The 15075-nt window shown below is 48.0% G+C and overlaps 4 protein-coding genes across 4 annotated transcripts; all 4 read left to right on the top strand.

Moving 5' to 3' along the window:
- Positions 1-1587: 1587 nt before the first annotated feature.
- On the top strand, positions 1588-2967 carry NCS54_01073100 (Hypothetical protein; the record flags this gene model as incomplete). The annotated part of the gene is made up of 1 exon (XM_053156031.1): positions 1588-2967. The coding sequence occupies one exon, from the start codon at positions 1588-1590 to the stop codon at positions 2965-2967; it is 1380 nt and encodes a 459-aa protein (XP_053012006.1).
- A 2947-nt stretch (positions 2968-5914) lies between these two features.
- On the top strand, positions 5915-6946 carry NCS54_01073000 (Hypothetical protein; the record flags this gene model as incomplete). The annotated part of the gene is made up of 3 exons (XM_053156030.1): positions 5915-6028; positions 6269-6612; positions 6652-6946. 3 exons carry the CDS (start codon positions 5915-5917, stop codon positions 6944-6946), a joined length of 753 nt encoding a protein of 250 aa, XP_053012005.1.
- An 882-nt stretch (positions 6947-7828) lies between these two features.
- Positions 7829-10181, top strand: NCS54_01072900 (HET domain-containing protein; the record flags this gene model as incomplete). Its single annotated transcript, XM_053156029.1, has 2 exons — positions 7829-8324; positions 8383-10181. The coding sequence occupies 2 exons, from the start codon at positions 7829-7831 to the stop codon at positions 10179-10181; spliced, it is 2295 nt and encodes a 764-aa protein (XP_053012004.1).
- Positions 10182-13724: 3543 nt separating this feature from the next.
- On the top strand, positions 13725-15059 carry NCS54_01072800 (HET domain-containing protein; the record flags this gene model as incomplete). Its single annotated transcript, XM_053156028.1, has 1 exon — positions 13725-15059. The coding sequence occupies one exon, from the start codon at positions 13725-13727 to the stop codon at positions 15057-15059; it is 1335 nt and encodes a 444-aa protein (XP_053012003.1).
- Positions 15060-15075: the final 16 nt, after the last annotated feature.

The raw sequence follows: 15075 nt of genomic DNA, 5'->3' as shown, positions 1-15075 counted from the left end.
CTTTGACGATCAACGTCGGATTTTGGGCAGTGCTCGTAGGGCGACCTTCTATACCTGATGCGATCGTCGGCTGTTCGCTTGAAGAAAAACGTGGTTTGAAATGCCACATGTCTTGCTCCTGTTGATACTGAACCTGACAGTGTCGATCGCGAGCATCGTCGACGACGGACCCTCAGATTAGGCCGCTGGTCCACACGGGTCTCATCTCGTAAGCCAACAAAGCTAGCTCTGGCCTTCCAAATCAACGGTAGTCTGCTCCAGTCTTCAAGCTTGCGACCAATTCATGTCACACACACCTTTTGTGGCTCCGCCACCCGCAAACAAGCCCGTCTCAAGCCGTCGATTGGCGTCCCAAGTTCCGCAGCCCACATCGATCGCACCGCCGTCGAAGCGGCCAAAATAGTCTAAAAAAATTAATGAACGGGGTGAAAGCTACGAGAGTGGAGGCTGGAGAGATTGGGGTTAGATGCCGCTGCCAGCTCGATCTTGGGGACGGACGGGCTACTGCCGGACCTAGCGGGAGCAGGGGGGAAAGGAGGAGGATGGATGGCGGCTTGCTGTAGTTTTGTGAAATGGTGGAAAAGAAAAGGGGATTTATTATATGACATCATCTTGGTCGGACGCCACCTCTTGTGCATTCGGAGACTCGTTCCGAATGGCAGCCCCTGTTTACCGCTGTTGTGGCGACCCTTTGCGGGCGACTTCTGGGCTGCTAGCACCAGCCCCTGCATCTCTTGGCAGCACAAACGCGTATGTATCGTCTCCTGCGCTCTAACGTTCTTCCTTTCCATTGTTGAACGATCAAAGGCTTGGGTCTTGGGTTGACTGTATGCACGTGTCCACTCAGTTGCCATGACGAGCAAGACGGCGATGTTAAATACTCCGTCAGACACAGCTCTCGTAACAAGCATCTTGAGCTGAGGAGTTGAACTGAACATCTTCAAGACAGAGTCATGTTTGGACAAGAGACACCTGTGCATGACTGCAAACCCAGAGCTCACTCTGCCACTGTGGGAATTGCTTGTCGGCCCGAAGCTTCTGCAAGCCTCTATACATCAATTGACCCGTCTTATGGTTGCGAAAAACTGTATTTACTCTCTTACGAACGCGTCTCGACTTGAACACCGCCTCGAAGCATCTGCAATCCCTCAGTGAAGAGGCGCAGCACCCTTAGCCACTAGGCAGAGATGGTTATTAAACCAAAATGAGGCTGCGCATCGTCTCATGACGCCCCAGGAGGCATGAAAGAGACCTAGAAAGGGTATCACGTAGCGTCGTCGTTCTCGTTTACAACAAACCAACCTCCGCAATCTCCACTTTCCCTTCGCATTCGCATGACAGGTCTTGGCATTGCATTCCCGATTGGGTAATAATATTGCGAGTCTCGCAACTTGATCCTATTTACAGCCAATACAACTCTTTACACTCAATTAAAGGTCGTGGGGGAGAGGGATTTTGCTGTCTGGGGACTGAGAAAGTCCGTAGGAGATGGGAAATGACCTGATGGAAAGGATGAGCAGAATCATTGACAGAGCCACGATTTTTGTCGTAGACATGAGGCGAGTTCGTAAATATTAAGAAAGCACAATGTGTATATATATGCCTCTTGATATCTACTTCTTTTCTTCATTATCTCCCACCCTCACATCAACTCCAACAGCACTTCCTCCTCTCTCCACCATGAAGCTCTCTCACTCTCTTCTGCTCACAGCCCTGAGCGCTTCATCCTGCGCCGCGGCCGAGGACCTTCAGGATGAACACCCAGTTCTCCTGCTTAGTGAAGACGAGTCCTTTCACTTCGAGCTGCTCGTCCCCCTCGGCGAAGCCATCGGCGGAGGCTCCGACATCAACCCGATGCTCCTGGCCGCAAAGAACATCACCCCTGGAGACCTCGATAGCTTCAGCGAAGTCTTTTACCAGCTCGCCAACGAGACCAAGGCCCAGGCTGAAGACCCTGCGTTTGCGTATGACCCCGTCAATGTGAGGGATGCTTGGTTTTCCGCTGCGACGTATTTCCGTCGGGCAGACTTTTACCTTCATTCTGACTGGGAGGATCCCCTCATCAACTCCCTCTGGGAAGAGCAGACCGCTGCCTTTAACAAGGGTTTGGCTGCTCTCCCGAGCCCCGGCAAACGTGTCCGTATCAAGGCCGACAACTTTACCGTCGAAGCCATCTGGTACACCGAATCCGAGCACTCTCTGCGACCGACCATAATCATGGGTAATGGTTATGATGGTGCTCAAGAAGATTTGTACCACATTGTCGTCACTGGAGCCCTCGCTCGTGGATGGAACGTTCTTACCTACGAAGGCCCTGGACACCCATCCGTCCGCCGAAACCAAAACCTCGGATTCATCCCCGACTGGGAGCGTGTCGTCACCCCTCTTGTGGACTATCTCCTTAAAGAAAAGGCCGCCGCCGTCGACCCCGAGAAACTCGCTCTATTTGGCTACTCATTCGGAGGATACCAGGCCGCCCGCGCCGCCGCCTTCGAGCCTCGAATCAAGGCTGTCCTCTGCAACGGCGGAGTCTGGGACACATACGAATCCTTCAGCTCCGGCTTCACCCCCGAAATGAAGGAGCTCTTCGAGTCCGGCAACAAGGAAGAATTCGACAAGATCTCGGAGAAGCTGCGAAAGGACCCCAAGACCCCCACGACGTTCCGCTGGGGCATGAACCAGGGTCTTTGGTCCTTCAACGTCAGGTCACCCTACGACTTTATGCAGCTTACCAAGCAGCACACCCTCAAGGATGTCGTTCACCGCATCAAGGCCCCCGTGTGGATTGCTGACGCCGAGTTTGAGGGTTTCTTCAAGGGACAGTCTGCCAAGGTCAAGAAGGCACTTGGTGACCAGGCTGACCTGCATGTTTTCCGGGGAGCTGCAGGATATCACTGCCAGACGGGTGCGGGACAGGAGATGATGAGGGTCATGTTTGCTTGGCTGCACAAAACTCTCGGTGTGTAAGAATGTGAAGGCTATGTGAGCATTGTGGATGATACTTTACTTTCTTCTAGCGCCTCGCTGATCATGAGGCGTGTTCGTTTTCACTGGATGATTTAATCTGGTTTTATGTCTGAAATGCTTTTTTAGAGAATATGTAGTTGAATTGATCCTGTTAGCAAGGCATATTCCCGTGTACTTTTCTATACCTATGACGAATACCGCAAATACGCCCACAGTAAAGATGCGCCCCTGGTAAATGAACAAGAAAATAAGAGTCCAGGGGTAAATCTTCGAATTTCCTAGATATAAGCTTGGGAGATGGCGGGTTGGTAAATGGGATCAAGCGCCTGCCAGATCGTTGATATCTGGGATCTCTTCAGGTGTCTCTGACCGTGGGGGACGTAGGAGATCAATGCCCGTTTCCTGGCTCGTATTTTATTGGCCCTATATCAAAATCTGGACAACTTGCCGATGAAGTGTCTATAATTCGTTCAGAGTCTAGGTCCTGCCCTCCGAGAAGGTTGTGATGTGATGAGTGATGTCAAAGTCAATAGGACTAGTCGTTGATGGGCAGTCGCTTTGTGATGCCACATTACGGAACAATGGCCATCCAAAATAATGCGTTAATTGCATTTTTAGAGCCCCGACTTCATTTCCATGATTCTCTTGCCCACTTGTCTCAAAAACTTTGCGCACTCTTTGGTGTTGACTTGCTGCCCCGGGGGCTCCCATTGAGACCGAAACCGCGGATAAAAACCCATTGAATAATCGAGGGGTCGGGGAAATACTTGAAAGTAACTCTTTATTTTCTCACCCCGCACCTCTTTCTCGGGTGACTGCAAGAGCTTTAGCTATGACACAACTTAAGCTGGGATGAGAATGGTTAATCACCTTCTTGGGCGAGCTCGTGCTGGATTTGCTTGGGCTCTTTGGCTTGGCCTTTTCTATGCCCCAAATCTCTTCCAACAAGTCGGCAAGATCATTAGGTTTTATCTCGATGGGCTTCTTAGGCCAATCATCTTTAGCGTTGATCGAGTCTGGCGAGTCCATTTCTTGTGTCTTGGGGTGGTTGTCGCTGATGGATACAGTGGTGGATGAGGCAGCTGAAAGAGTGCAGACATCCCCTTGATATAAGTTGTGCAGGAGATTCAATTTCACTCCCTTCAGCAATTCGGGAATGGCTGAAAAGCTGCGGCATCTTTGTTGAGGTTCTGTGTGAATGCATTGAGCTGTCACTCATCCGGTCTGTGAGGCTGAATAGACTATCCCACATCGACGGTGGTGTCGCGTCAAAGGCGTAGACCCCTGTTGTATAGAAAGGTCGAAGATGCACACAGTTACTACTGGATTTGAGGGTTGTCGTGAATGCAGTACAAAAAACATGCACCAGGCGAAGACGCCACATGAATGCGAGATGGGGAGCTGGAAGAAATATGGCACCATGAGGCGCTGGGTGAACTGAGGTACTGAGGGCATTACCAATCAGTTACCGAAAGGTAAATTTACATATCTTGACCGTCAATACCCTTACTCGTTTGTCTTTGCAAGGCAATACGATGAAGGGAGATTCCACAGTAGTACCTATTTATTTGAACTACATCGTAATGGATACGGCTTCTTGTGCTACTTCTAGCCTTAGAGATGACGGGCTGTTGATTTTTAAGTTCATCACCACTTTCCTCCCACCCCCTGCAAGCAAGTTTACTTTGCCCTATCCTAGATCTTGGACCATGGGACCAACAAGAAACTTATTCAGATTGACAACTGGGACATTACGCCACGAGAAATAACTACTAAGCTGTAACACGCCTGGCATCTGAGCCGCGGCAACTCTCAACATGGACCGACGCGGCGTGTATTCGGCAGTGGCCAATGGCCAACCAAGAAAAGGACCGACAGTTGAACTGTATGGGCGACGTGTCCCCCTACGAGACCTAGATTATCGTGCATCTCGGAGAGATGGATCGGGAGATCGACAGTGTGATCGGTCATTTGCAGCGTGATGGTGAGGAGACGTACAACTTGGCGGCCATAATCCTTCAACACAATGACCTGGCTTTTTTGGCTTGACTTTAAAGGTAAGGTGGCTATTTAGGAGAGCCTCCATCGAAATACAGACACCGTTGAAGGTGATTTCATCCCTGATCCCGCGATCTCTACAAACGAAATGCTCGAGTTCGCCCACGGACTTGGTTCCTTCGTGGTTGGATCATCCAGGAGCTCATCCTGGCACGTGATGAACCCGACAGCATCGGTTTCGCATGCAGTAAAAAGAATCTCTGGGGTGTATTCTTCCCTCTCTTGCCGTGGATCAACGGGGAAGTTCGTGACATTGTGAGCTTTAACGAGAGCTCTGAAGGCTCCTGCGAGATGTCTTCGGTCTTGTCTAGGGTTTGCATCTTCCCTTGAAGCCATCTCCTTGATCTCTCGCCTCATTCTCTCATAAAGTTTGTGTAACGCCTGAGCCTCGTGTCATCTTGCAGAGATCCCTAGTAGCCATGATCATCTGTGGGAGGAACTCGCGACGCGAGGCTCAGCCACGAGTTTGTACCCCAAAGGCCTAACACATTGAGGGCAGGGGATGTACTCGTTTATACGAGACGGAACCCAAAATCCCCGCGAGCCCGAAGATGAGATAAATACTGAGACCAGGCCCAAGAGAAGTGGGCTGCAACATGCCAGACAAATTTGTCAACGGAGCGAACGGAGTGCGATGGGGAGTGCGGTTCGTTATTCTCGCCCGCACGATAGTTACTATCCTTGTTATTGGCAAGGGTATCACTTAGACTGCCAATTACATCCGATTTGAGAACCAGGGTTAACATGGATCATGACCTGAGATATCAATGTTTAGCCGTGCTGATCAGTGATAACCGTGTGTATAAGATGAGACCAGCCTAGTTCGCCATCCAACACTTCCCTTTTTCTTTTTTCCAAAAACAGCATTTAGTCCCAAACTATCTGGACCATGTTCTCTGTCATCCTAGCTGCTGCCGCTATGGCGGCCCTTGTATTGTCTGAATCTCTTCCCTCTACAACTCTTGCTCAGCTTGAGCTCGGCACATTCCTCGAAAACATAGCAGTGCGCTCGAATGGGGATCTACTCGTGACTAAGCTGTGGCCTTCAGCTGCTATATACACGATCCGAGCCCCATAGGAACGTCAGAATACACTCGAACAAGTCATCTCAATTCCTTCTATCCAGAGCATTTATGGCCTTGCCCAGGTCACACCCAGCCGCCAAGGTGTCGAAACATTCGTTTTTGTCGGCGGTAATTCTACATCCACAGGGGACCCTGTAACTGGTTCTTTTGGTGCGTAGGCCATAGACTTTGAATCACCCGGAAACGAAGTCAAGGTCAGGAAAATCAGCGACATGAGCCCCCAGAGCATATTCCTCAATGACGTCACGGCCGTTCCTGGCATATCCGATGTGGTTCTTGTAGCCGATTCTGCCAACGGCTTCATCGGTCGTCTTGAATTGGCCACGGGCATCTTTGATACCTCGACGTTCCGCTTCCACCTTGAGATGGACCCGGTTGAGGGTGCGAGGCTGCTCATTGGCGTTAACGACATTCAGATCCGCAACGAACATCTCTACTGGACCAATTCATTCCAAGCCTGCATCTACCGTATTGCAATCACTCCGACCGGGTTCCCTGCTGGGTAATCCAGACTGGAGCTTATTGCGAACTTATCCAAAAGCGTCAGTTTCCTGGACGATTTCAGCTTTGACGTCAACGGCAACATCTATGCATCCACCAACCTTGATAACTCTATTGCCTTTATCGACGCCCAATCCAAAGAGTGGAAGGCGGTCGTGGGAGGAACTGGAGAGATGACTGTGGCTGGCTCTACATCTGTTGCGTTTGGTCGAGGGACCAAAGACAAAGGAGTCCTCTACGTGAGCACGTCTGGAGCAATCGCGACTCCCGTCAATGGGGCCGAGATTGAAGGCGCCAAGGTTGCTGCTATTGATACTAAGTGTCGAGAAATATGACAGGGTTCGTCCTGTTGACTTGGCTCTTGAAAAGCACAACTCGCGACCTTTCTAACAGGACGAGGCCAGTGAGCCGCTGAGTTGCTTGTTGTAGTCGACTGAGAAAGAGCGGTTGGGTATAGTTTCTTCGTATCTCTCCCCCAAGGACCCAACGTCCCTGCAACGCAAATCCAAATAGATTGCCGGATTAAATAGAGAAAGGCCACATGATTTCAGGTGAAACCTAGGCTTCCCATGCACAGGGCCTATCCTCAACTCCATAAAATTTGTCTTGCTCTCTTTCTCCTGTCATCGTCTTCTTCTTACTTATCATCCTCGCACCTTAACCCAGTATCGCAGTCATATAGCGGCGACCAAGCCCACTATCCAACCCCCCCGGCAAGCCAAAGCTTCACTTCTTGAGAGACGTATAGCCAAGTATCAAATCGGACTCGAAGATTATGGAGATATATATACAGCCACCCAAACTCGATTCTTGCAATAAGCAGCGCAAGATCATAGGCAGAATAAAGCGCAGGCAGAGCCCCTGGCTTTGGGGCAGTGCTCTTGCATCGCCCCCACATTATTCCTCCCAACGAGATGTCAGAAATCCCTCTCTGATCGCCCAAGTCAGCCTTGGGAATGGATGTAATACGAGGTTTCGAGTGGCTATGCTTTCTTACCTACTTATTATGCGTGTTGACGTGTTGGATTCTGTGGGGGTTTTCTCCTCGTTTTTATCAATGTCCTCGCTCGGTCATTTAAGAGGATTATCTTATCATCTCTCTTGATCTAGGTACTTAGTAAAGATACCCAATTTCGACCCAAAATACCCCTTCTGCCCGCCGACCAAGCTCATTTCCAAGACCTAGTCATTCACCAAGCCAAGCGTCAGCGACCACAATGTCCAACAGCCGAGACTTTCTAGACCGTTACTGGGGGCGCCCTGAAGCCCCTGTCGTGGAGAAACAAGGCCATCGCTGCGACAACTGCTCGACCATCCAATTCTCCAGCTTCCGCGCCAGAACCTTCTTGGACGAGACTTTCAGACCTGTCACGCTCGTCATGGGGAGCTTTGAAACAGTCCAGAAATCCGCTTTTGCAGGTTGCTGGACCTGCCGGCTCGTGCTCTGCACCTTGCTCAACACTTTAACCACGTTACGCGATGAGGTGCGGCTCTATCGGATTGCCAAGGTTGGCCTTCGACTCAACTTGGATGATGACCTGACCGTTCATTGCTGGGCGTCTGACGGCAGCAAGGTTCCCCTGCTAGGCCGCGATGCACTGTCGATTACACTGAGAGATAGTGACAATGTGAGGGATGAAAACCATGAACGGGACTATGAATGGGTAGATTTGAATATCGACCCGTTGAAGATGAGGATGCTGAAACCCAGTGGTACGTTTTATCCAGCTCAGGTTGCTCTTATAAACCAGCCATTAATGATACTACTTAGACAACAACAAATACATCCCGAACCCGCCTATAGACGAGCCCGACCTGGTTCGCAGCTGGCTATGGACCTGCAGCGCCTGCCACGACACCTGCCCCGACACACCCTTATACTCGGAAGACGGCCCTATACTACCCACTCGCGTCCTGGACCTTGGTCACCCGAATGGCCCTCGGGTGATTGATACAGGTGGGGAAAGGGGAGAATACGTCACCCTCAGTCACTGCTGGGGCCAAAGCCAGCACAATTACAAGCTCAACAAGGATAACATGACCTCGATGATGACCCACATCGATCTCGATGACCTCCCCAAGACATTTTCCCAGGCCGCATTGATCACCAAGAGTATGAGAATCAGGTACATCTGGATAGATTCCATGTGCATCATTCAGCCTACCGCAGGGGACACGGAGGACTGGACGAGGGAGGGGCCTTGCATGGCGGATTACTATCGGAACGCAGCATTCACCATCGCTGCTAGCGTGGGGACCGACAGCAACTTTGGATGTTTCTTTGCCAGGCCAGGAAGTCAACTCAAGGCACAGCCTTGGCCTCTATTCAAGGATCCTATACAGAGAAAATGGGACGAATTCTCCGTCGCTACGGGCCGCAACCCGGAGTGGCTCCCCGTTATGCAGCCCTCGCCCGCCTCCTGGCTGTGGCAGGTGCAGAACTGCCCGCTCAACTCAAGGGCATGGGTCCTGCAGGAAAGACTCATGTCAAAGCGCATCTTGCATTGTACTATGCAGGGCTTGATGTGGGAGTGCGCCGAGCTGCGTGCTTCGGAGCAGGAGCCCCTCGGTTGTCAATTCGACTACCGAGTTCGGGATGAGGGCCTACTTCAGCTGCACAATGCCTTGGGTCAAGGTGCGTCCTTTGTCACGGATAGATACTGGCGCCAGGTAGTGGAGCGGTTTTCCGGACTCGATATCACTTACAATACTGATCGACTGCCTGCACTGGCAGGTCTTGCCAAAGCCATCCAGGAAGAAACGAAGGACGTATACATTGCAGGGCATTGGAAGGAATCTCTTCTGCCTAGCCTCCTCTGGTTCCGGCTCCACACACCTACCTCAGATCCGGTGAGGCTAACTGATGCTCCGAGCTGGGCTTGGTCATCCACATCGTCTCACATTAAGTTCACGAGTCTAGATGAGTCTGACTTTCCAGCACGTGCTGCAGAAAGCTACAACATCACGGCCAAACTTGTCAATGTATCCGTCCAGCCAAAGACGTTGAACCCGTTCGCCTGGGTGCGTGGCAGTTCACTACGGCTCCGTGGTCAGCTGATGAAATACAGCCCGGAAGTATGCCCAACGCTGCAGTCTGCAGCTAAGTCAGCGGAAGAGTGCTGGCACGGTTACCGCCCGATTCAGTCGGCAGTTCAGCAGAGAGTCATTACAATCCCGTCCATGGATGAGAACTGGGATCCCGTGCCGGATGATGCTGCTGAACAGATGGCCAACATGGTAGCTGACGATAATCTACTACAGTCTAATATGAAGGAGGAGGTGGCACGTGCTATGGAATCCCGTTCCACAGATGAGATTCGTCAAGGGGAGGAGCGGGACCAAGACACGCTTGTCTGCATCTTTGACATCCCGGATGAGGATAAACACGAGGAACTGTATCTTTTTGAGGTTCTGCGGGAAGTAGGCGAACACAAGAGATTGGAGACATCTGAAGGACTTGCATTGATTGCGTCAGATGGTGGCACCTACAAGAGGGTTGGGTTTTTCACGTTAAAGACAAAGTCGTCGCTATTTTCCGAGTTGGAGGAGATGGAAGTTGAATTGGCTTAGGTCTGCTCCGGCTCTTAAATAGGGGCTACAGAGTATATATAGCTCTTTCGGGTCGAGGTTAAATAAGAGTTTGGCTGTTGGTTTTCGGAATAGAACTCTTTCAAGGGACTTGGCTCCTTTCCCTGTGTCGGTAGGCGTTTCCTCTAAAATGGTGTTTCTTGTCTACTTACGTATGCAATAGTACCCAGAAAATTTGATTTTGAGAACAGTGGGCAGCAACTTGTTCGTGATGGTCGATGTTTCATTACACCTCTAACCATTTAAGCCTGAATCTCTAAGGTTGTGGAATACAACTGGCCACTATGCCAACGGCAAAATTAGAAGATATCTTCTAACAGGCACCCAGGCAATAGGCCATACCATCTAGTACCCCTCTGCTAATAAGACCCCTCTACTAATAAGTAAAAAAAAAGTTTCCCCATATAAAATGCCTAATTTCACTTATATAATGCTTAGCTAAAATTAAAGTTATTTATGTAAAATAAGTTATATCTTATTAAGAGTTTTATACTATTTCATATTATGCTATTATTGCTTATGCTATATAGGCGGTTTAGCTCTATAGAATTATTATAAAATTTCTATTAATGCCTCCTCTATAAATACTCCTCCCTAAAGCTTATAGGACTTTTATTAGCGCTAGCCTTCTATAATCGCCTTAAAAAATAGCTTAAGCTTCTTATATAGAGGATAATATTATTAAAGTAATATTAGATATCATAGATAATAATCTCTCGTAAAACTAATCCGCCTAGAAGTATAATATCCCTTAGCTAATTCTTTTAAACTAATTAAGAGGTATACCACTAAAGTCTAAGGTTACCTATCCCGCCTAGCTATTATCTAAGTCTTAGAAGTCTAGATTAATTGCCTAGATACTAAGATAAGAGGCCTTAGGCTATGCTCCTTCTTATAGTTAAGTTCGCGCCACTATTACTACCCTCCTATAATAATAAGGCAGGGAAAAGCCTATTAGCATATATTAGCTAGCTAGGTTTATAAAATAATATCTATCTATAAAGACTAAGATAGAAAAACGCTAAGAGGTATTAAGGTTTAATTGTTTTACCCTAACTGCTATTAATTAGTACTTTAATATCCGCGAGAGTAAATATAGCTAGATTAAACCTAAGAATACTATTAATATTAACAAGGGCGGCATCATGGCTAGATTTGGTAAGTATTTTATTATTTCTTTTATAAGATAAACTAACTAATTGCTAATATAGGCTTAGATTCCTTAGTTATTAGCAATAGCGACCCTAAGAAAAAAGCTTTCCTTAAAGGCTCCTAGTCCCGCACTTAGACTAGCTTTCTTAAAGCCATAATTATAACTAGCTATCTTTTAAAGCCGGGGATTATCTTTAAAGGCAAAGAGCTTTAGCAATAGTAGTTTATTAATAAGCTTAAAGAAGTAGCTAACTAATATTATATTACGTCTAACAATAGCTAGACAGATAACTATATTACGGTCAAGTAGCTTAAATAGGTCTATCTTCCCCAAACACAACTAGAAGATAAGTTAAATATAAGGCTTATTATACTAGATAGTTATTAAAGCTATGTATTTATTTATATCTGCCTTTTCTGGGCCACCTAGGCCAGGGATATTACTAACCATAAATCTAGGATAAGTAGATAGCTACATGCTTTTTAAATAATATATATTATTATTACCTACCAGCTTACTGCTCCCACGGCCTATAACTACTTGATAATAGTCTATTTAATATATCTAAGACGGCCTATCGCAAAGAACTCTAAAAGCTAATAAGCCTAACTGATTCTATGCTGGTAGATAAGGTTAACTTTATTAAGGCCTATGCCAAAGGCAAAGAAATAGGTATAATAAAAAAAAATATCCTTTCTGGTTAGAGAGTAACTAAAAACTAGCTGATTTTATAATAGAAAGCGCTTATATATCCTAAGATCTAGCCTAATAAAAAGGAAATAACGCCCGCATTAGATAGCCTCAGCAATAAGCAATGCGACTTTAATAACATACTAAAGACTAGCTATTATATTAGGGATCTAAGGAAGAATAAAAGCCCTTTAATAAAAAGGCACTATTCTATAATATTAAAAGGTTTTAAAGCATAAGAGTTAAAGATCGCCTCCCTAAGTTTAAGAGTAGCTAGTTTAGAGGAGAAAGTCAGGCAGTTAAGCAAAGGCAAAAAGAGAAAGGCAATATTAAATCCTAATAAGAAGTTCATAATACTAGCTGAGGCTCTAATAGCTAGTAATACTATTTCTAAGCCAAATGAAGCAATTAAAGAGACAGAGGCTGTTAAGGAGGTGATCGAGGTGGGAGGAGTAAAAAAGGATAAGGGCTTAAATTTAGAGGCAAAAGAGTTACTAGTTATATAGACCCGCATAGGCCGCGTAGTTAAAAGACTAAGAAAATATTAAAATATATTTGATTCTAAGCTAAAAAATAAGAACTAATTTATTTTTCATATTTCTAATAACTCCTTATAGGGGGGTAAAAAATTAGTAGTTTATATAGGGAAACTTTTTTTTTACTTATCAGTAGAGGGGTCTTATCGGCAGAGGGGTACTAGATGGTATATGCTACGCAACAGGGGTGAGTACGGTGGCACCTTAGACGCAAGTCCCAAAAGGTGCAGGTGAACGATGCATAAGCAATCAGGCTCCAACAGCCGCATTACCCCTCAATCTTATACCTCAATGAGGCATAAACCCCCTTCTCGGCCTTCATTTGTACTACAAGTTCCCATTCTCATTTGAATTTCTCCTTCATTTCGACTGCTTGAGGTATTATGGCAATGGACGGGTCTCATGATCTCTGCAATGCTTGCCGCGCAGTCGACATTGCCAAGTATCTCTCCCACAATGACCCAATCAGCACGCCCATGGGATACTTCCAGGGTATCCTGAAGAACGAGAATTGCACGCTATGCAAACTAGTAATCAAAGCACTGAGTGTTTACGCCCAGAGCTATTGGCAGCCGGGAAAGTACCCCGTCGAGATGTGCTATCTCGGTAGGCTCAGTGGCAATTCGAGCCCAGGAAGAATCGAGGTATGGCTCCACGCAACGTCAAAGACTCTTCCGGGCGGAATTTGGGGACACCACACCGTTCTAGGCCGGATAAAGTACCTTGACAGTGTTGAGCCCCGGGTCCTTGAACGACTCAACTACTCGCTAATCAGGAGCTGGATGGATGATTGTACAACTCGCCATGAACCAAAATGCAATCCGCCCGGCCTTGGCAGAGACTGTCTACCTCTGATACTCTTCGATGTCAAGCAAATGCGGCTTTTTAAAAGCGACCGGCACTGTCGGTACTTGGCTCTCAGCTACGTCTGGGGCAAAGCAAAGCAATTCACAACGGTCAAGAGCAACTTTCAGGAGCTTCAACAAGACGGTGCCTTGTTAAGAGTCCGTGATCAGTTGCCTTAACTGATAAATGACGCCATTGCCTTTGTGGCAGATCTTGGGGAGACCTACCTGTGGGTTGATGCATTGTGCGTTGTGCATTGTGCAAGACGATCCTGAAGTCAAGGAGCTCTACGTTCCATGCATGGATAGAATCTACGGCCAGGCCCTGTTAACCATCGTCTTCCTAGCTGGCTCCGACGTCAACTGTGCACTTCCTGGCGTCGCCACCGGATCTCGCACACCGTCGCAGTCACCTGTGCAGCTAGGATCCCTGATATTGGCTCCTGAACTGCGAAGCCTTGCGGCTACGGTTGAATCGTCTACATGGCGAAGCCGAGGTTGGACATTCCAGGAAGGAATGCTTTCCAGGAAACGCTTATATTTCTCCGACTCTCAAGTTTATTGGCATTGCTCTGCGGCGCATCGCTCAGAAGATGGAGAAGAAAGTCCGGCAGGAGAGCTTTCATCTTGGAGCATGAACCCTTTAGAACGGCAGGTCAGCCACGACCCCAGACTAAGGTTCAACGTCTACGAATCACTGGTCAAACAGTACACTCGACGGACGCTGACATATCCGTCTGATTCTCTGAATGCATTCGTTGGAATCCTCTCCGCAATCGAGGAGTCGTTTGGATGGCGATTTGCGAGCGCCCTACCCGAAAATCTGTTCGACTTTGCTCTCCTCTGGTCACCCATGTGGCAAAGCCAACTACGACCAAGGGAGCCACTTGGTTCAGCTTGCAGGTCACCAACCTGGTGCTGGACGGCCTGGGAATATGACATCTACTGGGATCCTTGGCGACTTGACTCTTACGCCGGAAAGCGTGTGACACTTAAGTCTGAAGTGAGGGATTTCATCATAATGGACAAGGTTGGGGGGCGCAAGATTGTCCGAGAGGATCACAGTCTCCGAGAAGCTCTCCCCAATTCTTTGCCAGCCCTGTCCGAGGCACCAGAACTTACGGCCTTGAACGAGAACTCTACTGCTTATGCACTGGTCTTTGAATCTCTCAGTCTAGGAGCCGATATATACACAATCTCATCGCCCCGTCCAGAATTGTCCAGGACATTATCGCGCCCCTTCTCAGGCTCCTTCACCAACACGTTACATTGCCAACTTTGGATCTATGATGCAGCAGGGTATCATTGTGGAACACTTAGGGGATTCAATTCATGGAAACCTTGCCCAGATTCCGCTTATGAGTTTGTCCTACTCTCACGCAGCGACCAAGACAAGATTATTCAGGCAGATGTTGACGGCTATCGCGACCATCTACCCCCGGAGTACCCCTCAGCTGATGAATACTATGAAGAGATTTTTGATACAAGCATTTACCAGTACAAGAGTTGGTGGGCTCTGAATATCTTGCTAGTGGAGCGAAAAGGAGATTTGTCGCAGCGGCTGGCTGTTGGGCAATTGCACGCCGATGCTTGGGACGCGGACAGGCAGAAGATGAAGAGTTTCGTTCTTGTGTAGATGTTGACTTTGGGAT

This window comes from Fusarium falciforme, chromosome 8 (assembly GCF_026873545.1).
Source record: "Fusarium falciforme chromosome 8, complete sequence".
In the NCBI taxonomy this organism is placed as follows: domain Eukaryota; kingdom Fungi; phylum Ascomycota; class Sordariomycetes; order Hypocreales; family Nectriaceae; genus Fusarium; species Fusarium falciforme.
Note: the sequence above shows the minus strand (reverse complement) of the source record. Positions and strands in the feature narration are given on the sequence as shown.